The 26,300-nt window shown below is 36.5% G+C and overlaps 1 protein-coding gene across 3 annotated transcripts in view; it reads right to left on the bottom strand.

Moving 5' to 3' along the window:
- The window catches only part of LOC150091123 (long-chain-fatty-acid--CoA ligase 4-like), a 387,488-nt gene that overhangs the window by 314,713 nt on the left and 46,475 nt on the right, over positions 1-26,300 (bottom strand). For all 3 annotated transcript variants that reach the window (XM_090374375.1, XM_090374358.1, XM_090374366.1), the window contains one exon: positions 3,655-3,808. In XM_090374375.1, coding sequence (XP_090230501.1) covers positions 3,655-3,789 — 135 coding nt within the window. In that variant the 5' untranslated portion in view covers positions 3,790-3,808. The remainder of the gene's footprint in view (positions 1-3,654; positions 3,809-26,300) is intronic.

Below are 26,300 nucleotides of genomic sequence, written 5' to 3'. Positions count from 1 at the left end.
TACCTCATTGCACCGTACCTTCTGGCCCCTCGTCTGGACGGTAGGGCACACTTGATCTTTCTACAGCAAGTCCTGCCCGAACTTATTGAAGAAGCACATGTTCCTCAGTCATTGCGCCGCTCAATGTGATTCCAGCATGATGGGGCTCCCCACATTACACCAAAGACATCTGCCAACACCTAAACGTTACATTTGGACAGCATTGGATAGGTCGTGGTGGTGGTCCATTTCATTGGCCTGCTAGACCGCCGGACCCATCATGCCTGGACTTCTTCTGCTGGGGTCAAATGAAGACATTGGTGTACAAGACCCCCGTTGATTCAGTTGAAGACCTCGTTGCTCACATCTCTGTAGCTGCCGGGGAGATTCGAGACACGCCAGGAATCTTCCAGAACGTTAGGGATTCCGTGTGGCAGCACTGTGAAGCCTGTGTGACTGCTTCTGGTCGAACTTTCGAACACCTTCTGTAGCATGGCTTTTTGCCAATGTAAAACTTGTCATTAAAATGATTTCTGTTACACTAACAAGTTGCTGTTTGTTCTTTTTTGCTTCTTTGTTCACGTGACCTCCCGCATGACGAAGGCATTTCGGACCCTGCAACGCTATGTGATTCCGATTCGTCTTTGTGCCCCCTACACCTCCTGCAAGTTTGCTGCACTGGTAATGAATCACCCGTATAAATGGAACTTGTAGATAATACTTGATACTGAAAATTATATATAGCGTTATAACTGTGTTGGGATACAAGTTTAGGGTTATAATTTTATACTGAAATTTAAATTTTATTGAAATTAAATCGAAATCACGACTCACACCAGAGCAGCAAAGCAAAAGGCTCAAGCTAATGGGAGTGCTGTGGCTCAGGGGAGAACTGAAGGGGGCATTTGCCATCTGAATCACAGCCTTTTAAAATGCACTGCTTGTTTGATATTTGTGGAGAAATTGGGTACGGGACACGATATTGCCATGGGGGATGTCTTTGTGTGTGCGCTATGTAAGAAAATCAGGTGACAACTCAGCATTATGGGCCTATATGAGAGCTTGAAGGACAGGGTGGATGCCCTCGAAGGATCTAAATTGAGGTGCCCATCAAGCTCTCAGCTGCCCACATCAACGCCAGAGCTTGCACTGGGTCATCACGCAACACAGTGGCAACCCCCAAGGCAGATTGTGCTGGTCCCACAGGAATTAGTAGTTGTTGGTGACTATTGTCAGAAAAATGGGGAACATGCTTTGTAAAAAGAACAGGTGAAACAGGACCATGATATGTCTGCCAGGGGCAAAGGTTGATGATGTCGCAGAGCAGATATCTTTTAAGGGCACAAGACGCGATATAGTTTTACACGTTGGTACTAATGATATTAAGAGTAGGAGACTGGCAGAATTACTTAACAAGTACAGGTCACTGTTGAAAAAAGCCATTAATTAGGGTTGAATTTGAAAGTGTCTGTAATTCTGCCCAGTCACGATAGGAGGAAGTATATGATGAGAGGCTTGTTGCCAATTCGGCCATGGAAAGATTGTGCAAGGCTCAAGGGGTAGAATTTTTTTCAGCCTGGTCTGTACTTGTTAACAGGAGAGACTGCTTCCACAGGGATGGGATACACTTAAATTTTTTTTTTTTTTTTTTTTAATGTAAATTCCAAACACAAGAGGTATTAGAACGTATAGTACTTAGTACAGTGTGTGGGTTGGAGGTTGAGAAAATGAAAGATATTTCTTGACACTGGACTTTAACTTCTGTAGATTGTAATTTTCAGGAAATACGTATGAAGGAAGGTTGTTCCAGAAAACAGCAGTTGAATGAATAAATGAGGAAGATGAAAAGTTGGTTCTGTGGGTTTGAAGTTGGACAGTAAATGGATGTTGGCTGGTGGCGGCACGTGTTCGGACTGTTTTCAAAGAGAGAGAGAATTATAGATGACAATTCAGAAGAACAGTGGCCATGAAAGTACCTGTAGAAGAGGCATGGAGCAGAAACAGTATGTCTATGAGACAGTGAGTGGAGAGAGACTGTTAGATATAAACATTAATTAACCAAACTGCCCTCTTCTGAATGGAATCCAGAAGCCCGAGAGAGGTTTTGCGGGCACCACCCCAGATGTGGGAACAATATTTCATGGCAAAGCGGATTTGTGATTTATACAAAGTGAGCAGCTGTTTGGAAGAAAAGTAACGCTGAGAGCGAAAGAGAAAACCAAGTTTTTAGATGCAGAGGAAGCAATATTTGTAATGTGCTTGCGCCAAGAGAGATTAGAAGTCAGGATAATCCCCAAAAGAGATATATCATTTTGCCTAGAAATCGGAGTGTCACTAAAGATAAGCATAGGAGCAGAAGAATCCTTTTTGCAAGATAAGACAAGACAGTTTTAGAAGGGTTGAAATCAACTAAGTTGTCTTTGCTCCACTGGAGAATTACCGGAAGATCGGCATTTAAGGAATTGGTAGCAGATCTGAGAAGTTGAAGCTGATTGGGCAGGGCAAGGTTTCTCAAACTATGAAAGTAGAATGTTGCATATGCTTTGGTCACCAACATTATCTTTCTTTAGAGATTTAATGGATTTTCAAATTTTTGAATAGTTTCAAGTTTTTGTTTAATTGAAAGCACAACTCTTGTGTTTGCCCATCATTTTTGCAATTTCTAAACAAAAAATAAATAAATAAATAAAAATAGTTACTATAAACAAAAAAAAAAAACAAATTTGACATCCCAGACATACATAACGATAAAAAAGTCCTTTTGCAGTGCAACAGAACAACAATCGACACAATGCACTAAAGCAAAGTAAACATTTCTTTTTAACGGGAGTATGAAGACAGTGGGGGTTGCAAAATAATAGGTACACTAATCTCCCAATGACAACTTATAATGCCGCTTCTTGTCTCTTATTTACTTACGACTTGCAAAACATCTGTTTATACCTATTCTAGTTATTACTTGAATTTTATGATTTCTGGTGGTTTTTTTTTTTTTTTTTGGTTTTTTTTAAATCTTGAAGAGTCCTGGTTAATCTGATACCAGTAAATCAAGTCTGCTATATACAATAAAAATGAACAAATAAAATAAATTTTTATGGCATTTGATCTTTTATTTTTAAAAGATTGTTTCATTTAATGTGCAGCCCACAGAAAATTTGTAGTTCAAGCTGGACCGCAGAACAATTTGGGTTGGACAAATTGGGTTGAATCAGATTGGTCCACTTGATATCGATGGTTCAACCATTGATGATCCTGCTCAGGTAACTGACAAACTGAATGAGTACTTTGCATCTACATTCACACACAAGTTATTCGGGGAGAGGAATACCAGCAGTTTATCAAACTCTGGCAGTTAACTATAAATAATTTTGTAATAACTGAAGTGGAGGAGAAATTGTTGAAGTTAAACATAAGGCACCTGGGGTGGATGGGATCTATCCAGTTATATTAAAGGAGGCAGCAAAGGAAGTAAGCGAACCCTTACCCTTAATTTTGAGTACTAATGTAAAGTTTTTTTCTAAATAATTTTTTGCTATAAAAAAAACTGTAGAACTGAATTGTAACTGGACCCTCACACACACAGTGAATTTCACAATGCAACATGTCACAAAAATTTATTCCTTGATGAAAAGTTACAGATCAAAGCACTATTCTGTGTGCACGAGAGAAACTTACCCAAACAATGTTGTAATTTTTCCACATATTCCATGGTTTCTGGATTACCAAGTACAATGGAAATGTGAATATATCATACAAGCAAACCAAAGCTTTTATCAATCCTAATGCAAATTGACTCCTCATGTGTTCCATATCATAAAAATTGGGGTTCCTGTAAGAAAAGAAAAAACATCTTAGTAACTTATGAATAGAGAAGGTAAATAAATTGCATAATATTTGGGAAGAAAACAGAAGGATTCTAAGAAGAATTCTATTTCCTTGCAGAATTTTTCTTGGAAGACTTAGTATGCCATGTATGTGCATTCCACACTTCATTTTGGTGCAGAGATAATGACCCGTTTACAATTGAAATCAACCCCAGGCAAAAATAAAGAGATTAATCATACTAGAATAACTGCAGTCAACTATGTAAAATGATTACTTCATCTTTTAAACAACCTTTTCCATTATTCCAATAAAACTACTCCTTCATGAATCATAAAAAGCTCTTTGCAAGGTCAGGGGTGAAGTACATATGCTACTTTTGCAATCACCAATGAAACAGGAAGTAGGGGGAACAAGCCTACAAGAAAGTAACAAAATTTTGGAGTGAATGGATAGGTGAAATATAAAGGGTTGCTTTGTTCTTTTTTGGCTGATGCTGTATAAGATATGCAGCATCAGCAAGAGTATAATTAGATAAATAATGACTTTATATAAAATATATATGATGTGATCGGAAAATCAAGGAAAACTTTCAGTGACAAATTAAGTTGCCTTTCAAACAAAGTTATCCTAAAATAAATTGCATAACTGACAAATAATTTTTGGATGCAAAAAACTATGAAAACCAGTATAATTTCTCCTTTACTGAATTAAAGCTTTCACAAACTGAAATAAATTTAGAAAAACTAATCGAGGGGGAAACAGATTGTATATGAATATAAAAGAGTGGTGGCAAAAATTTACCTGACAAAAACGTATTCAGCCGGCACCACCACATCGCTTCAGAGAACGCACTCCAAAGGATGAACTTTTCAGTTTATTTTTCTAGCTTTGTTGGTCAAAGCTGTTTATAGCCACTCAATCGTGTGACCACTGTTTATAGCCACTCAATCACCAATCTTTGAGTTTGAGCCTCCCAAGTGTGGTAGAAGCAGAGTCTGGATAAATCTGCAGCAGAAATGGATTGTTACTCGTACCTTGTAGGAATGGATATTCTTATATTCATTCCTTGTAAGTACGAATAGTCTTTTGTATCATTTTTTTTAAGAGGGGGGCTTAGAGGGGGAACAGGTATCCTGTGTGTTATCAGACACTCAGCCTAAAACACTGATGGATCCAATATCTCTCTATTACAGAAGATTTAGGAGAAGTCCAGTTGGCCTCCCTAAAATCCACTCATGCACACCTTCTCGATGGTAAGCCCTGTTACGTCACTTAGGTGGCAATGAACGTGTAGAGTGGTTCTCTTCAAAACGCCTGGTCATCGTGAAGAGGAAAAGACCAAACCCTCCAGCATATGACAGCACGACAAAACAAATGGCCCTCAGTCTGCAGCAGCTTTAACTTTCCCTCTTACGGCAGCGAGAGGATCAGAGAGGAAGCAGAGGGTGCTAAGAATCTCTGGGTACAACCAGGCTGCCATGCATTTAAAACTGAACTTGCCCTGTTATAACATAAGATCACTCATTGGTGAAGACAGGATATTAGAGCTGGAAAAGGAATTAGAAAATGTGAATTGGAATACCATCAGTTTGGCTGAAACAAGAAGAAATGAATCATAAGTTTATCAAGTGGAAATCTGCTGTACACCAATGGAAACAGTGAAAGGAATGAAGGTGGAGTTGGGTTTCTGGTCCATAAAGATTTTAAAAACAACATTTTGGAATTCAAAAGTACATCACTAAGGGTGTCAAGACTAATACTCAAGATTTCTAAGCGGTACAAGCTAAAGATTATAATGATTTATGCACCAACATCGAGCCATGATGATGAAGAGGTTGAAGAAATGTACACCGAAATTGAGTCTTTTAGATTAGCAGAAAACCCACTACACTATTATTATGGGGGACTTCAATGCTAAAGTTGGAAAAAGGCAAAACGGCACAGAAAGAGGAACTATAGGAAATTTTGGAATTGGTGAAAGAAATAAAAGAGGTGAAAGACTTGTGGAATTTGCAGAATCTCAAGGAATGTCAGTAATGAACACTTTTTTCAAGAAAAGGTTGAACAGAAAGTGGATATGGAAGAGTCCAAATGGATTAACAACTAATGAAATCGCCTTCATCCTCACTAACAGAAGATATATTGTGAATGATGTTACCGTCCTGAATAAGGTAAATGTTGGAAGTGATCACAGAATGGAATCACAGAAATCACGTACACTTAAAATAGATGTAGGAAAGGAAAGGAAAGGAAAAAAATTGACTTGAGAAAATAATACAAAGGTCTTGGAGATAAGAGGAGGAGAAAAAGCAGTATGTACTGGAACTTAACAAGTTTGAGCTTCTGCAGACTGCTCAGGACCAAGATATCAACGAGGAATATTACAACTTTCTGAAAGTGATAAAGCCCAAGAAACCTATAGGGAAAAAGAAATCAAAAGAAGAAAAAAATTAGTCAAGAAACACTTGTCGTGATGAACCGAAGACGACAAATGAAGAGCAAGAAAAACACAGACAGGCAGAAAATTGAGTATACTGAGTTATGCAAAGCCATTAGAAAGAGACTCACAGGACACAAGATTTAACACAAGTAAAGTAGAACAAACATTAAGGGAAAACAAAGGATTTAAATCAGCAGCCATGAGCAGTAATACAGAAAAACAAATGATACTGAAAAATAGCGACGGTGTGCTTATAAACAGCACAGAAGGCATAATTCAAATAGCAGAAGACTACTATAGAGAATTATACAAGGAGCGAGGGAATGATACCAGCAGTGGGGAAAATGGATTCCAAAGTAGCAACACATACGACATACCCGATATTCTTCCTGATGAGGTAGAACATGCATTGAAGAAAATGAAGAATCAGAAAGGCCCGAGGGAAGATGAAGTTACTGTAGAGTTGTTAAAATTGGGAGGAAGAGACATAACACAAAAACTGGCAAGGCTCTTCACAAAGTGCATTAGAAAAAAGGTGACGCCTAAGCAGTGGAATAATGCAATCACAGTTTTGCTGCATAAGAAAGGAGATAAAAATTGGAAATTATAGACCAATTAGCTTGTTATCCCATATCTACAAGTTGTTTTCAAGGGTCATTACTAACAGATTAGAAAGAATACTTGATAAGAATCAACAGAAAGAGCAAGCTGGCTTTAGGACAGGATTCTCAACTATGGATCACCTTCACATAATATCACAGCTAATGGAGAAAGCAAATGAATATAAAACACCATTATGCCTGGCATTTGTGGATTATGAAAAGGCATTTGACTCCATACAGCATAAGGCAATGTTTCGGGCACTGGAAAGACAAGGCATGGATACCCCATATATTATGATTTTGAAGAAAATATATGAGAGTGCTACCTCCTTTATTAGACTAGACAAAGACAGTAGGAAATTTAAAATCGAGAAAGGAGTTTGACAAGGAGACAATATCTCCAAAGCTGTTTACTGCTGCCCTTGAGAAAGCTTTCAGAAGATTAGACTGGTTGCAGAAAGGAGTCAATGTGAACGGAGAGTACCTAAACCATTTACGATTTGCAGATGACATTGTGGTCATAAGCCACGATCCCAAAGAATTAGAGGAAAATCAATTAGTTATGCACAGTTAGTAAGAATTTTGGACTAAAGATGAATATGGCTAAAACAAAAGTAATGATGAACAAGTACGCCACAAAGGAAAATAATGATTGAAGGAGCAGTAATTGAAAAGGTGGAGTCATACTTATCTGGGACAAGTTATTAGCTGTAATAATGATAAATGGCTGGAAGTTAAGAGAAGAACAAATTTTGGATGGATAGCATTCAGGAAATATAGTCACATACTGAAGAGCAATATCCCAGTTTGTCTGAAACTTAAAATAATGAACCAATGTATACTCCCCACCATGACTTATGGAAGTGAAACTTGGGCACTCACCAAAAGAATGGAAGAGAAGCTGAGAACTACACAGTGAAGAATGGAACAAATTATATTGGGAATCAGACTGTTAGATAAGAAGAGAAACACATGGATTAGGCAGCAAACTCAAGTAAAGGACATTCTTATCAAAACTAAAGAACTAAAATGGTCTTGGGCAGGACACACAGCTCGAAGACATGACAGATGGACTAAGAAAATAACAGAATCATACCCAAGGAGCTAGAAGAAAACCTGGAAGACAAAGATGGACATGGATAGATGAAATTCACGAGTTTTTGGGTAGTAAATGGATGGCCAGTGCTCAAAACAGAAGGAACTGGAAAGTTGCTGGAGAGGCCTTCATCCTGCAGTGGATTGAAAATGGCTGATGATTATTTTTTTCTTCTTTACTGATTCAGAAAAGTCCACTTCCTTGAATTGTTTGTCCTTGCCAATACTAAATAGCATCAGGACATTGGCAGTTCCTGTCATCAAGACTGTTCGGAATTCTAACATCCTTGGGTCTGAAAACACATGGAAGGCATTATATGGGATGTGTTTATTATGAGAGGTGATTTATCAAGATCACGAATGCAAAAGTTGGAGAAAAATTACAAATATTACGAAGTTTTTTCTTTGAGGATGACAAAAAACCATCAGGCCGTAAAAGGGGTCAAGTATGGGTGGATATAAGTTGTAGCCAACAGTTTTGACCAGATATTAAGACAAACTATATTCTTATTTTAAACAGCCTTAGCACATTTAATGGAAACCAAAATTTACACAAAAAAGAATTTAAGGCAGAATAAGAAATAAAGGATTTCACCCCATAAAAAAATAACCTCACAGACAACCTAAACAAATACCAAGATCAGAAGATCTAAAATAGTAAGGAAACCAAGAAAAAGAGGGAAATATAAATCATGCAGATCACCTTATTTCACGTGAAATAAGATGATCTGCATGATTTATTCCAAATAAGAGGGTGAGAATGTCTGTGAGAGAACTCCACTGGAAAAGAGGGCATCACAAAGTTGTGATCTCAAGTACCTATAGTAACTATGTACTGTGAATGGTGGTTGGTGAGGAAACATTAAGGTTCAGCAGCATGGACTGTCTGGTATTCTATATCTTTTCTGGTACTCTATCTTTTCTATCTAAATGAAAAGTTGTGCAAGATCATTAGAAGTTATAAAAATTAAAGCATATTCTGATGGAGCCAACTAGAAAATTGAAGCCAACTAAAATCAACAAGGTAAATAAGTGTTAGTAGTGAAAAATAATGCAAGGAAGGAGGCTTATACAGTATCAGCGAAAAAAAGGAAAAAAAAAAAAAACTTTTCATATAACCTCTCCACCCCCTATAATAGTTTCTTTGCTTCTTCCTTCAATTTATTCAAACTTCCCACTACTACCACCAACACCACATGGAAGTTTGTTCAAATAATCAACTACCCATTGACTGAATGCAAACTTCCTGGCCACATCTATCCTACAACCATCCTCAATTTGAATTTTTATCCCTCTCATGTGTGCAGTCTGAGCAAGGGGGAGGATTTCACTAGCACTGAGTATACTCAATCCATTCAGAGCATTAAACACCTCAAACATATCTCTTCACATGTAGCTAGTCTAAAATGCAATTTGCAAAACTTGAAACTTGAGCCTTTCCAGGTAAGAGACTGAGCAATATAGCCTTAGTTGCTAATGCTCCTAAAAACCAAATAACAACAAACAGGTAAGAACACCCTTGTGTTCTTCTCACTTATCTTGCTGCTCTCCTCTGCACCCAAATGATCCACATCTTTCCTAAAATGGGGCTTCCAAACCTGTATGCAGTACTCAAGATGTCCTTACCACTGCATTGCAGAATAAGATAATTACCTCTTTATCCCTGCCTCTCATCAACCAGTGCAATAAAACCACTGTTTATTAGCAGTGATTTTACTGCACTGCTAATAAACTGCTAATTGAAATGGTGAAATCCATGTTTAGAGTCCAGAGCAAAAAATTCCAGCATCCCCTCCATCTCCTTCAACCCTTGCATGCTACTAAGTGCACATAGTAGTGTGCAAAGAAATTTTCCCTGATGAAAAAAAAAAAAAGTCCTGTATATCATTGACAAAACCTCATGAACTGTCCAGGCAGCCTGTTTGCACTGCTCAGATAACTTCATATCTGACTGCACAATTACCTTCTCCAGTACCACCAATAACAAATGTTGTCTGCCACTGAACCATCCCTTTATCTTAATAGTAACTTGCCCTTAATGGCACTCCACTAATAATAGTGGACATATAATACTGAACTAATAATATACTAATAGTGGACTGTATTATTAGTGCATTATCATTTATCAATGATATAGATGAAGGTATATCAGGTTTAATGTCCATGTTTGCAGATGATACAAAGGTTGGCAGAGTTGTTAATGACAGTAAAGACAGTATGCTACTGCAACAGGATCTAGAAACGTTAGGAAGATGGGCTGAGAAGTGGCAACTGAAGTTTAATAGTGACAAATGCAAAGTACTGCATATAACCCAAGAGAAACATACAAACTGTGGTACTACACTCGGGGAGGTGGAGAATGAAAGACCTGGGGGAAATTGTGCAGTCCAATATAAAGTTCCTGAATATTTTTAGTAAATTAATAAGAGGAGTATACCTCAATATAGTACGTGGAACACTTCCGTATGATACCCTCCAGAAATTAAAACGGAAAAAAAAAAAAATAATAAAAAATATTATTATCAACGTAGAACATATTGAGTATTACAGCTCTGATTCATACTATCTAAAGTTCCTGAATACAGATGGGTCATGAAGTTTTGTCAATGATATATAGGAATTTTGCTAGCAGAGACAAGGAAGTGATTATCCCCTAGTATAAGGCAATGGTCAGGCCACATCTTGAGTACTGTATACAGGTCTGGAGGCCTCATTTTAGGAAGGATGCAGAGTTGCTAGAAAGAATACATAGAAGGGGAACAAGATAGGTGAGAGGAACAAGAGGGTGCTCTTGCCAAAATAGGCAAAATTCTGTAATTGATCCCATCAGCATTGAGCAAGCAAGCTCAATGCTGATGGGATACTTCTGCTTCCTCAGATTAAGAACCTGAAGGGGTATAGATTCAAATTAAGGAAAGACAATTGTAGGATAGATGTATGGAAGTTTGCCTTTAGCCAGCAGGTAGTTGATTGCTGGAACAGACTTCCATCTGTTGTTGTGGAAGTTGATAGCTTAAATAAATTTAAGGCTGAACTAGAGAAACATGTGTAGTGACCAGTTAGGAGAATGGGAAGATTTTTTTTTTTTTTTTGGCTGATGCTATATAAGCTTGCTTTTTGCATCATATGCCTCAAACTTCTTTGTGTGTGTGTGTGTAAACTGGGTTTTCTGAAAAGAAAATTCAGTTTTATGTTTAAAACAATCCAACATTTTTTTTTTTTTTTACATAAATGTATAAAATTTTTACCCTCAATTTGCTGTATAAAGAACAAATAATTTAAGCAGTTCAAGGGTTCATTTTGCAACCCCCCCCCCCAAGAACTGGTCTATGGATTCCCAGGGGTCTGCAGACAGCAGTTTGGGAAATGCTGACCTAGAGCATTACCAATAGGTTCGGTAGACATTCTAGCAGCCAGCCTGTAAAAACAATCTTAAGACTACTCTCAATGTAAGGAATACTGTATCTCACCCTGATGCCCATAACTTCAGAAAACATTGCCCATACTGCATGGAAGAGAGGCCACCATCTTCATTCATTTGCACTCAATTTTGTATTCCTATGTTATTAATTATTTTCTTCATATAATGATGTTATGAAACACTCCTAGTGTTTCAAAAACAGGTATGTAACCTACTAAATTTTGATGACCTTTCACTAAGCAGTTACAGGCATTTCAGTTAGCATTAGCAGAGGCATATGATGCGAGAAAGCAAGCTTATAATACAGCATGACCAAAAAAAACCTTCCCATTTCACCCATCCATTCGCTCCAAGTGTTTGTCTAGTTCTGACTTGAATTTATTTAAGCTATCAACTTCCACAACATCAGACAGAAGTTTGTTTTAGCAATCAACCACCCGATGGCTAAAGGCAAATTTCCACACATTCTATACTACAACTGTCTTTCCTTAATTTGAATTTAAGTCCCCTCAGGCGATTCATCTGGGTGAGATTTTGAGATGTAAACTAACATAGCACTTATTTGCCATTCTACATCTCTATGGAAATTTCTGACATGTTCAGGGCAATGTAAAAACTTTAGAATTTTGACAAAGTTAATCTGGCATTAAAGTTTGCTATCTTCTATAGTTACTATTCCAAACAACAGTTCGTTTCCCATCCCCCTCAATTCTGGGAGGAATAACTGGATTACATTTTATGAACAAATGTAGCAGGCAGATTACCTTTTTCATCTGCATTATAAAACATAAGCAGAGTGTATATGAAAACAAGTGATTTTTCCTTCAGTGAATCTGGTCATTGAAGCTATTTCAAGGATATAACTAAAAATAAATATTTCAAACTCACTATTGTTTAAACTCACTTGGGACAATTTCATGCAATTACATTTGAAATTTTTTGATTCAAACATATTTAAATTTTGTTTTTTTATAACACAGGCAACCCTTCCTAGTCCATTTCACAAATATACATTAGCCTCAATTCTAAGCTCAATGATGATTTCCCCTTACAGTCTGCCAAATCATATTTACTTTTTTCTGACAGAATCTCAGTTATTGGTTGATTCAACCACTGCTCATCTCGGTTCCCCAAATTATTTTTTTGTACGTTTCCTTTCACTTCAAAGTTGATACTTGTGCATACGTCCATTCTAATATCCGTCAGAGACTTTGTAATCTCTTGTTTTCAATTTTCTCTGGCTTAAAATCTCTCTACCTCATTCTATCAAATTTATCTGTTGTCTCTACCATTCTCCCAACTCCAGTGAATCACTTGGGACTGATTTCTTCTCTTTGCAACTTGACTTTCTCCAGTCAAACTTTCCTAACAGTGAGGTAATTTTCCTCTGTGATTTTAATGTTCACAACTCCAGCTGGCTTCCATTTTCTAGTCACACTGACCCAGCTGGTCGAAATGCTGAGCCTTTTGCAATTACCAATGACCTCGCACAGGTTGTTCATTTACCTACCAGAATACCGGATAATCCTAACCATATAGCCGACATGCTTCATCTTTTTCTCACAAAAACCCTTCTAAGTACACAGTCAAAGTGAGTGGTCCTTAGCAAAACACCACTTTAAAATCTTGCCTTTTATCTAAACCTTGGTTTTCCAATAAGTGTGCTAAGGCTGTTCAAGAGAAGAATGCACGAAAGTCATTTTCATAGTTGGCTTACTTCCAATTCTTCAGTTTCATTTTCTGCCTACACCAAAGCTCGCAACAATTGTAAGGCAGTTATTAATCAGTCCAAACTAGATTTTTAACAGGCTAAGAGTTAAAAACTTGCTTCTTACCCTAATGGTAGCCGGGCATTCTAGTCTCTTGCCAAAGCTATTGGCAGCAACTTTTGCCCATCTCTGCTTCCACCTCTGTCAAAACCAGATGGTTCTATTGTCACTTCAGCCAAGGATAAAGCTGACCTGCTAGCATCCAATTTTTATTCCAACTCGTGTATTAATGACCTTGGTAAAACACCTCCCACCATTCTCCCAACGTGCTCCATTCAAAGCCTCCTGTGGTCTTCTGTGAAAAAGATGTCAGAAAGATTTTGATGAAACTTGATGCCAAGAAAACTCCAGGTCCTGATGGTATTTCTCCACTTGTTCTCAAAACTGGCAATTAGCAATCATATTTCCACTGTAGAAAACATGTAGCAACTAGGTGTTGTCAATATGTACATACGAGATGCTACCCAAATGTTGCCAAAATTTGAATGTTGCACAGGAACTACATCCAGCACAGACCAGTGGTGCTAAGTATGCATGCATCCTTTGTGCATCAGTGTGCCACGTAGCATCTGGATAGTCAGAATATTTATGCGCAGTTTCTTTGGCAGTGTGTTTTGCACAGTTTGCAATTGTTGTGATGGCTGATGCAAGAGAGACGTGCTTGCATCGTTTTGTTTCCTTCTTAACAATACAGCAGCAGAAACGCATTAGAAGTAGAAACAAGGCTTTTGGTGAAAATGCTTTAGGCCAGATGCAGACACAGAGCCAGAACTAGGCAACCCTACGCCTGGGTCAAGTGTTATAAGTACACCCCCATTATATGCAGGTAGTCTTTTCAGTAGATTAACTAGTCATTGATGCCTGGGGGCAACACATCTCCCAGGCGCCCCTGATTGTGATAGTTAATTCCTTCAGTTTGTGCCCCTGAAAGCTCAGCTCCCGGGAGAAATATCCCCCCCCCCCGCTACACCTCTGCAATTTTTATGAATTTATAAAAATTACTATTGCAATAGTCTACAATATGAATATCATTCTATGCATTAAAATAATTTTCCTATTAATGATATTTATTCAGCCAATGGAAGGAATGCAAGTTATGTGCAATACTTAACAAATACAAAAATACATAATAGAAGCTTATTTTACTGTGGTAAAACAGGCTTCTCTTTAAGCATGGTCATGTGCTATGTTTATCTAACACAACCATGTGGTACCACTCTTGATTTCCATATGTAACGTATTTATTTAAATAAACTAAATGCAACAAAGCATAATATTTTAAGATTCTATATAATATCAGTGTAGATACACCATAGACATCTCTTAAAGAAAAACTACAATCATAGTGTGAAAGGCCCCCACCGACGAAAAGCCACCTAGCTTTGAAACGGTCTGTCTGGGTGGTGGCTCCCACTGAAAATAAATAACAAGTCTTTTCTATTAGTGAAGTGTTACTTATTTGGGGTAGTGCAATACATGGTAACTCATTGTGAAAGATGAGCACAATGAGATAGATGAAATGCCTTTCACATCACGATTGTGGTTTTTCTTTGACAGCTGTCTATGGTGTATATACACTGATATTATATAGATATCGTAAAGTATTTATGTATTCATAGCTGAGGAACAGACAGACAGACACAGTGTTGAAAGCTTCTGCAAGTATTTTATTTTTTATCAAAATAAGCTAGAAGGGGGCAAAGCCCCATAGTATTTATTAATAAAATAATACATTGAATATAACAGAACAAAAATATCAAAGAAAAAGAAACTTACAAATATTCGTTTATATCTACAGAGAATTTAATTCTATATAAACTACAAAGGAAGTACATATAACTACGAAGAAATTAGAAAACCAGATAGTTTATTTTTATATATCTATTATAAAATCACAGAAACAAAATATTGCAAAATATAGTACTTTTAACATTACAAACTAAAAATAGGCAATGAAGGAATATTATTTTAATTTTTTTTTCTTTGAAAGACTTTTCACAAGAAGCTACTGTTACAGACAGGGTAAGAAAAATTCATAGTGCTATTTCTATTAGCATTAGTAGAGGCATATGATGCAAGAAAGCAAGATTATGCAGCAGCAGCAGCCAAAAAAAAAAAACAAAAAAAAAAAAAAAACAACCCTTCCATTTCACCCCTCTGTTTGTTCCAAATGCCTGTCCAGCTCAGCCTTAAATTTATTTAGGCTATCAGCTTCCACAACAAAAAGATGGAAGTCTATTCCACCAATCAACTACCTGCTCGCTAAAGGCAAATTTCCACATATATTCTACAACTGTCTTTCCTAATTTGAAACTGAGCCCCCTCAGGTTCTTAATCTGAGCAAGAGGAAGAATCCCATCAGCATTCAGCTTGCTCAAGCCATTCAAGGACTTATACACCTCAATCAGATCACCTCGCAGGTACCTACTCTCCAGGCACTGCAATTTGCAGAACTCAAGCCTTTCTTGGTAAGAGCACCCCTTTGTTCCCCTCACAAATCTTGTTGCCCTTCTTTCTACTCGTTCTAGCAACTCTACATACTTCCTAAAATGAGGCCTCCAGACCTGTACACATTACTCTAGGTGTGGTCTGACCACTGTGTTGTATAACGGAATAATCACCTCCCTGTCTCTGCTAGCAAAGTTCCTATATATCATTGACAAGACTCCATGACCTGGCCTGCCAGCACTGCTCAGCGAACTTCATATTTGATTGCACAATTACCCACAGATTTTTTTCACTTGCCACTTTCTTGAGTGTAGTACCACACAGTTGGTACATTTCTCTTAGGTTACTCCTACCCATATGCACTACTTTGCATTTGTCAATGTTAAATTTCAGTTACCACTTCTCAGCCCATTTGCCCAAGTTATCTAGATCCAGTTGGATTATCATACTGTCTTTACTGTCATTAAATAACCTTGCCAACCTTTATATCATCTGCAAACTTGTACATTAAACCTTATATACCTTCATCAAAATCATTGATAAATATACAAAAACAATAATGGCAACAACACCAAATCCTGAGGAACTCCCCTAATAACATTTGTCCACAAAGAGCAGTGTCCAGTGACTACCACTCTCTGTCGTCTCCCACTCAACCATCCCTTTACCTATTGTAGCAACTTACCCTTAATGCCATACAGCTCCAATTTGTACAGCAGTCTTCCATGTGCAACAGTATCAAAAGCTTTCCTGAAATCCAAGTATATGATATCAAAATTATTTTTGGCATTCAGTTTCTTTGTGATCACATCATAGTATCCAATCAAATTGGTCAGACAAAATTCATTTTAACAAACCCATGCTGTGACTTAACTATTACTGCAATCTTGTCTAGATGATCCTACAATGCTTCTTTAACCAGTGATTCCATTATTTTCCCTGGAACACAAGTTAACCTAACAAGTCTATAGTTACTTGTGTCACCTTTTGAACTCCCATTGTGAATTGGTGATACATTTCAACACCTCCAGTCCATGGGGACCACCCCTGACTCCAAGGAAAAAAAAAAAAAAGCTCTTATAATTATGGCTAAGGATTTTCTTACTTCCTTTTCTGCCTCCTTTAATATAACTGGATACATCCCATCCACCCCAGTGTGCTTTATGTTTAACTTCAATTTCTCCTCTAATTTGTCTTATAATTACAAAATCACTTAGCTCTCTGGTAGAGTTTGATAAACTTCTGGCACTCCCCTCATTGAATAACTCCTCAGTGTGAATGTAGATGCAAAATACTCATTCAGTTTATCAGCTACCTGAGCATGATCATCAATAGCCAACCCATCTATGTTAAGTGGTCCAATCTGATTCATCCCTTTCCTTCTAGAGTTTTCATAAGTAAAGAATGCTTTGCTGTTTTTCTTTGCATCCTTTGCCAAAGATTTCTCATAATCTGCCTTCACCTGCCTAACTTCCTTTGTTACAGACTTGTTCAAATCTGCCATAAGCTTCTGTGTCACCTGATACTTTATATGCATCCCATACATTTTTCTTAGTTGGAATGAAAAGCCTAGTAGCTTCCAAGATTAAGTCCCTGAAGCCCCATTTAGAATTCAATGTTGGTAACATCAGTTGACCCCATTGTACAGAATTTAAAAACTGTCTGAGACCTGTGTAGTCACCTTTACAAAAGCCCTTCCCATTAGCCTTTATGGTAGTTACATCTTCAAGTAATTTCCACATCAGTACATTGTGATCACTGTTACCCAGTGGTTCCTTTATCTGCAAATTCTTAATTCATGAATAATCACTGCAGATAATCAGATCAAGAGTATTACTCCTTATGATTGCCTCTCGAACATGTTGCTGTAGAAAACATGTCATCCAATAAATCCACAAAAGTCTTGCTAGTGTGTGAGTGACCACAAGTTCCAGTCAATATTTGGAAAGTTAAAATCCACCATTATAAAACATTTTGATTTACTGGCCACTGTTTATCTGCACAATTGCTCATTATACTCATCAGGCCTATCCCAGTGCTTATGTCAACACCAAACAGACTCAACATGGCATTATCCACCAACATCAAATGAATGCACTTCCTTAGATTTTGTTTCTAAACCTAACAACATAACCACTCCTCCCTTCCTGTCCTGTCTATCCTTCTTGTACATATTGTACTCCCCAAATTCCAATTCTACACTACATAGTATGAATCAGAGCTGTAATACTCAATACGTTCTACATTGATATTAATATTTGTAAAATAATAAGAGTCTACCTCAATATTGTACGTAGAACACTTCTGTATGATACTCTCCAGAAATTAAAATGAAGAAAATCAAAACTTACATTAGAGTAAAAAATAAATAATTAAAAACCAATTTAACACAATTAAAATCAATTTAACTATTTGACCTATTGTTTCCTACAGGAACTCAGCATTTTCATCCTTAGCACATGTATATAGCATTATAAAACCCTTTGGACAAGTAATACAATTTGGGATTAAGAACTACGATACATTTAATAATCTTAAAGACTGTAGGACTTGGCAACAATGACAATTTATTCTCACTAGATGTTACCTCGTTATATACGAATGTAAACGTTGAATACAGATATTATTTGGTATATATTAAAAAATACTTCATACTGATTAATTATACGAAGCTACCTATTAAGAATTATACGAAGCTACCTATTAAGAAAAGCTTTCACTTAAACTGTTAAGTGAGGCCAACTATATCACCTTTCGAGACAAGGTGTACAAACAAATTTTTGGATTACCAATGGGTTTGAGCCTGAGCAGCTTAATGTCAGAGAACTATCTCTCAATGATTGAGCAGATACATTTGACACCTTTTCGACCCCGTATCACATACTATGGGAGGTATTTAGACGATGTTCTAGTTATTACTGATAGTAATACTATCCAAGACATTTTACATCTGTTTAATAATACTCATTCTAGACTCAAATTTACATTGAAAAGAGAGGATACAGATACAAAGTCATTAAACTTTCTAAATTTCACCCTTACTCAGGACTCTAATAAAATCCAATTTAGTATCTGTCAAAAACCTACAAACACCTGCATGCTTCTATATTATAATAGATATCACCTACAAAAGATAGATTATCTTTAATCAATTTCTAAATGCCTATAAATATTCAACGACGGAATCTGCTTTGGGCTCAGAAATACAAATATTAACTAGCAGGTTCTTAAACAGGGGTTATCCTCTTGCCACAATAAACCAAATTTGGGTACAGGCTAAGGATAGGATAGGATAGGATACAAAATACTACACTAACCAATGATAGTAATATCAAAAAATACTTTATTTCTGTCCCATATGATGAACAGTGGCACAAACAGCTTAATAGATTCTTTAAAGATACTGAATTTAAAATTGTGGCCAGGCCAACACAGAAATTACACACTATACTGAACAATTGCTGGGTTCTTTCCACGTTCGCAACACAAATTAATGATCTGGTATACAACATTTCTTGCAGTGATTGCAACTAGTCTTACCAAGGTTCAACACAATTTTCTCTAAATATTCGTGTAAATCAACACAAAGCCTCAGTTCATGCTTCTCGTTCAGCAGCGTCAGAATTAGCCTTTCATGCCATTAACGAAAAACACTATTTAATGAGGCCAAAATACTTAATGTTCAACATAATTATACAACACTTAATTGCAGAAACAGTAGAAATTAAATTACACGAGAATTCTGTTAATGTTCAGCGGCCATATTTGATCTCCGATGCGTGGACCTTTACGCATGCACGAAGACAAATAATCACTATTTAAATTTCAGGTTCAACCCTATTCAGTAATTTTCATTCCTGTGATCACTATACATATGGTTGAAAAGCTTTGCAGCTTCAGGAAGGAAAATAGTTTTGAATATTTTTGTTAGATGCTTTTTAATTGCGTTAAATTGATTTAATTATTTACTCTAATGCAAGTTTTAGATTTTTTCATTTTAATTTCTGGAGAGTATTATATGGAAGTGTTCTATGTACTATATTGAGGTAAACTCCTCTTATTATTTTACAAATTCTACAGTACTTATCTGTGTGACACAATGTCTCTGATATCTCAACAATATCTGCCTTTGATGTCTTGACTAGCACTTCAATCTCAAATTTATTAACTGTACTCCTAGCATTGGTGTACATGCACCTGTTCCTACTCTTAGTTACCCTAACACAGCCCATGTATTTACTTGTTCCACTATGACTCCCAACAGTCCTGGAAATCTCCATTACCTTGCTTTCCATTCTAATAGAAGTAGTGCAAGAATCACTTTTACCTCTGCCTGCGGCCACTGTTAATTTTTTAGTCTGTGTATCCCCCTCCCAAGATAGCAGTTTTCTGACCCACCTAACTCTGCCTCGATAGCATCAGCAAATATTCTTGCACCCTTTCTATTTAAGTGTACCCCATCCCTGTAGAAGCAGTCTCCTTTCAGCAAGCACAGACAAGGCTGGAAAAAAAAAAAAAAAAAAAAATTCTACCCCTTGAGCCTTGCACAATCTCCCCATCATATACTGCAGACACTTTCACATTCAACCTCTCACATCTGGTCAGCTTGCACTCTCTCTCTCTATGGCTAATAATAACTTAACTCAACTTTTTATCAACATTGAACTGTACTTGAGTAAATCTGCAGATCTTACTCTTAATGTCATTAGTTCCATGTACAACAATATCACCTTTTGTGCCCTTAAAAGATAGATCTGCTCAACATCAACTTTTGCCCCTGGGAGACATACCCTGGTACTGTTCCACCTATCCTTCTTGCATTGTATATTCCTAGTCTCCCTGACAGTCACCAACAATAACTAGTTCCTTTGGGACCAGCACATACTGCCTTAGAGTATCCTTGGAGATTTTAGATCTATATTTAGATTTATTAGACAATACTCCTGAACAAATTGGAGAAGTTATAAAGGGGTTACAGATTTTATATCCTGATTTTTCAAATATCTGTTGAAATATCAACAGTTACTTGAAAAATTTTGAGTATAAACCAAAAAAAAAAACTCAGGTGTGAAGTCACAAAAAAGTGCCATACTTTATATAAGTTTGTAATTGGATTTAAAACACTGTTCCTCACTGATATTTTTTTTTTCTGTAAGTGATTAGAAATCCCAAATTTATCATTTTTTTTTCACTCACAAAAATTTCTGGAATCATAAGTAGCATGTACAAGAATAATGCAGTATTTCTTTTCATAAAATTTTTATTTTGAACAAAGACAAGTTGCTATCCATGTCAGGAATACGCCTTAATCTTTTGACTGACTATAGAAAGCAGTTGACGCATGACTTCTCGGTATTTGGGATAGGTGGCTGCATACGTTTTATGTTCCACTTACATTTTGGAATGGTAATCCCTTTAATCCTTAATTTGCACTTTATAATTGCCTAAAGGCAATTATAAACTTTGTGGAAACAAAGCATATAAAGTTAAGTCTCTCGTAATCCATACGTTATATGGAAATTTTCTTCATTCTACAAAAACAAGTGTAATTACAAAAAGGAATTCAAAAAATTCACAATAAAGAAAGTCATTAAACACAGGTCCAACTGTACTTAAATCAAAAATGAAGCAATTTTAAAATATATAAAAAACTGGTCAGATTATCCCTTAAAATGCTGTACCTTGGGCAGGTGCCCCACTCCTAGTTCTGGCTCTGCAGACCTAATACTGATTTAACAGTTTTAAAAATGGTCAAATTTCAGTTGATGACGACAAGCACCACCCTGGAAAATGTCACAAAAGTTCGAGCAGCGATCCAGGAAGGCCGCAGGCCATTCATGACATTGTAGGATTATCATATGGCACATATCAGTGGATTTTTTTTTTTTTTTTTTAATCAGACTAGTTGAACATGAGAAGAATTGCAGCCAAGTGCTAATCTGGTTTTTGGACACTGACAGGATTATCCATAAGGAATTCATCCATCCTGGCCAGACTATCAACGCAAAGTTCTATTGCAACATCTTGAGACGGTTAAGGGAAGCCGTCATAAGGAAATGTCCAGAGAAGTAGCACACAAAGAACTGGGTCCTTCGTGACAACGTGCTGGCCCACCCATCTCTTGTATAGTGCAATTTTTTGCATCCAACAACATGACAATCTCCCCCCTATTCAACAGACTCTTCCCCCCTGCAACTTCTTCCTTTTCCCAAGAATGAAATTCAAGCCAAAGGGTCAAAGATTTGATAGCATAGAGGATATCCAAATCAAATCACAGTCAGTGCTGAACACTACGACAAAGGACTTTCAGGATGCACTGAAATCATTGGGATCAGTATTTATGCTCTCAAGGAGACTACTTTGAATGTAACAGTGGTGAATAAGACCCAGGGTGAGTAATTTATTTTATACATTAATATTGGGTAGCACCTCTTATATACATACCCAAACAAAAGGAACAAGAAAAGAAGTCAAGGAACCTGATGGGTCATTTAGTGAATGATCTGATCTGAAAATAGATTTTTGTGGTTGATAACATTAATAGCTTTATGAAAATAAAAGTGCAGGTAACCTAGAGGAAATCTTATCAATTTGAGATAGAATTTTTTGAAAGTTGTTAAAACACCAGACTGTAGTTATTGCAAATAGTGGCAATTCTAAGACACTGCAAAAAAAAGTGGAGTGGACATTTTTAGATATATTAAGGTTGCTAATATGTAAAATTAATTGCATTGAAATTAAATGCATCCTGTTTGTTATAAATGCCAGTAACAGTAGACCCATTATTTACATTCAAATAATTTGCTCCTAAGTCACAGGAATTTGTTTTTTCTAACAATAGTTCTTGGCAGTATAGGTAACTACATTGTTCAAGAAAATTAGAATAGTCCAACATGCATATGTCAACATATTTCAAAAATACCAATAAAGGAAAAGATCGGCTATAATACAAGAAGCAAGACTGCCATAGGAGTACCTTAGATTTGGTGATACACAGTATGTCCATCAAAAACAAAGTTGTTTAAGATACATTGTTTGACCAAATTATTCCAGGAGGACATATTAAATTCACGATGTTTATATTCCTGATAAAACGTTTTGAAGAACCTTATAAATATTATCTAAATTAATGGTAGTGAACAAGCTATGGAAATCAAATGTTTGAATTACTATAATATCACAGGTTTAGTTTATGTAAAACAGGTAGACTGAAAATATTGTTATTTGTAATAATGTTTACAATGGACTTTAGAAGTTGTTCTGCGGCCTTACTAGGAACTTGGGCATAGCTTTTTTTACATGAGATTATGAACCTGAAACTAACAGGTGTGTTATGGAATTTAGATATGAAGTAAACATAAGGGAAGTTGGAATTATTGATATTTAGTTTCAGAATTTTATTTTAAGCCAAAAATATTTTTTGGTAATGATATTGTGTGAAGCAATAGTATCACTAGACTGAAGTTTTCTTTTTGAAGCATAGAAAGCTTAGCAGATGAAGACATGATTATTGGATGCTTTATCTACTGTGGTAATAACAAAATGCTTATGAAGTTCTAGTTAATTGCCTTTTGATGTTGGCAAAGTTGTAGAATTTATTATACAGTAGCACCCAGCTTTTCACCATTCTGCTTCTCAGCAGTTTTTCAATTATGTCCATCATGTTTGGCACTTGTTCCACTTTTTCGGAATGATGCACTCAGAGTCCGAGAAGGGTGTCAGGTGCCATTTTATTGTCTGTGATTCAGTCTGTTTACAGCATATGATAGCGTAAACATGTTATTAGACTTTTATATGCATTTGCTATTTTAAAAAAATAAATAAAAAAGGGGGGTATGTTCCACTTTTTGGTGATTTTCGCTTTTTGGCAGGGGTCTGAAACTTAACTCACCGTATGAGTGGAAGCCTACTGTATAAAGATTTAGACCCTAATTTGGAATACCTATTAACAAGATCACAGAAAATAGTATTAATCCACATTTGGTATGCTTCAATAGGATTACAGTGTTTGTAAGCTCAGCGCATACACTAATCTAAAAGTGTCTTGATAGAGTTGTTTTAACTTTAGGGAAAAGTCTGAATTTAAGACCATATGATAGAATGACTTTAAGATCAAAATGGGCAACAATACCTAAATCTCCAGTAAAAAAAATATCCAGAAAAAAAAAAAAAAAAAAAAAAAATTTTGCCCCCAATACTATCATCATCAGCCATTTTCAATCCATGGCAGGATGAAGGCCACTCCAGCAACTTTCCAGTTCCTTCTGTTTTGTGCAATGGCCATCCATTTACTACCCACAAACTCAAGAATTTCATCTATCCATCTCCATCATTGTCTTCCAGGTTTTCTTCTAGCTCCTCTTGGGTACCATTCTGTTATCTTCTTAGTCCATCTGTCATCATGTCTTTGAACTATGTGTCCTGCCCAAGACTATTTTAGTTCTTTAGTTTTGATAAGAATGTCTTTTACTTGAGTTTGCTGTCTAACTCAGGTGTTTCTCTTCTTATTTAAGCCTGATTCCCAATATGATTCATTCCATTCTTCCCTGTGCAGTTTTCAGCTTCTCTTCCATTCTTTTGGCAAGTGCCCAAGTATCACTTCCATAAGTCATGGTGGGAAGTATACATTGGTTGAATATTTTATGTTTCAGACAAATTGGGATAATGCTCCTCAGTATTTGACTATATTTCCTGAATGCTATCCATCCAAAATTTATTCTTCTCTTGACTTCCAGCCATTTATCATTATTACAACTAATGACTTGTCCCAGATAAGTATATGACTCCACCTTCTCAATTACTGCTCCTTCAATCATATCCCTTCCTGTGGCATGCTTGTTCATCATTACTTCTGTTTTAGCCATATTCATTTTCAGTCCAAAATCCTTACTAACTGTGCATAACTGATTAAGAATTTCCTCTAATTCTTTGGGATCATGGCTTATGACCACAATGTCATCTGCAAATCTTAAATGGTTAGGTACTCTCCATTCACATTGACACTCCTTTCTGTGACCAGTCTAACCTTCTGAAAGCTTCAAGGGTAGCAGTAAATAACTTCAGGGATATTATCTCACCTTATCAAACTCCTTTCTCAATTTTAACTTTGTCTTTGTCTGGTCTAATAAAGGAAGTGGCATTCTCATATATTTTCTTCAAAATCGTAATATATGGGGATATATATACCTTGTCTTTCCAGTACCCAAAACATTGCCTTACACTGTATGGAGTCAAATGCCTTTTCATAATCCACAAATTCCATGCATAATGGTGTTTTATATTCATTTGCTTTGTCCATTAGCTGTGATGTTATGTGAAGGTGATCCATAGTTGAGAATCCTGTCCTAAAGCCAGCTAATACTCAAGTATTCTTTCTAATCTGTTAGTAATGACTTTTGTGAATAACTTGTAGATGTGGGATAACAAGCTAATTGGTGAATAATTCCCAATTTATCTCCTTTCTTATGCAACAAAACTATGCATTATTCCACTCCTTAGGCATCAACACCTTTTCTAATGCATTTTATGAAGAGTCTTGCCAGTTTGTGTCATGTCTCTTCTTCCCAATTTTAACAACTCTACAGTATCCCCCGGGTTGGGGCTTTCTGATTCTTCAATGCATGTTCTACCTCATCAGGAAGGATATCAAGTATTTTGTATGTGTTACAAACTTGCGGTCAATCTTCCCCACTGCTGGCATCATTCCCTCGCTCCTTGTATAATTCTCTATAGTAGTCTTCTGCTATTTGAATTATGCCTTTTCTGCTATTTATCAGTGAACCATCACTATTCTTCATTTTCATTTGACTTTCTATATTACTGCTCATGGCTGCTAATTTAAATTTTCTTATGTCCTCTCCGAGTGTCTTTCTAATGGCTTTGTATAACTTAGTTGTTGTGGGCATCATTTGCTCTTTCTCATATTGTGTTCTGCCTTCACGACGAGTTTCCATGATGCTGCACTACCTCAAATAAGTAACGCTTCACTAATAGAGAAGACTATTGTTACTTATTCTCAGTGAGTGCCACCACCCAGACATGTTTCAAGGCTATTGGCCTATCATCGGTGGGTGGGCAGGTACCCTAGTATTGCAGACATGACGACCCAGTTGTGAAGTTAATCGCACAATATGAGAGATGCCAAAAGGTGTATAAGATAATATTTAAAATAATTAAATGCACATGTCATAATACTTTAAGAGTTTAGTATCTATATAATATCGGTGTTTAGATACACCATAGACACTCTTAAAAAACTACAAAGTAGTTGCTGTGGGCATCATTTGCTCTTTCTCATATTGTGCTCTGCCTTCATATAGATACTAAACTCTTAAAGTATTATGACATGTGCATTTAATTATTTTAAGTAAAACTTAGTATACTCAATTTTCTCCTTGTCAGCGTTTTTCTTGCTCTTCATTTCTCATCTTTGGTTCATCATGACAAGTGTTTGACTAATTTTTTTCTTCTTTGGATTTCTTTTTACCTATAGATTTCTTGGGCTTTATCACTTTCAGAAAGTTGTAATATTCCTCATCAATATATTGGTCCTGAGCATTCTGCAAAAACTCAGACTTGTTCTTAAGTTCCAGTACATACTGCTCTTTCTCTCCTCTTCTGTTATTTCAAAGACCTTTGTATTATTTACTCAAGTCACTTTTTTCCTTTCTTTTATCTATATCAAGTGTACATCCTACCATTCTGTGATCACTTCCAACATT

This window comes from Mastigoproctus giganteus, chromosome 1 (genome assembly GCF_048544385.1).
Source record: "Mastigoproctus giganteus isolate SK-2022 chromosome 1, ASM4854438v1, whole genome shotgun sequence".
Lineage (NCBI taxonomy): Eukaryota > Metazoa > Arthropoda > Arachnida > Uropygi > Thelyphonidae > Mastigoproctus > Mastigoproctus giganteus.
Note: the sequence above shows the minus strand (reverse complement) of the source record. Positions and strands in the feature narration are given on the sequence as shown.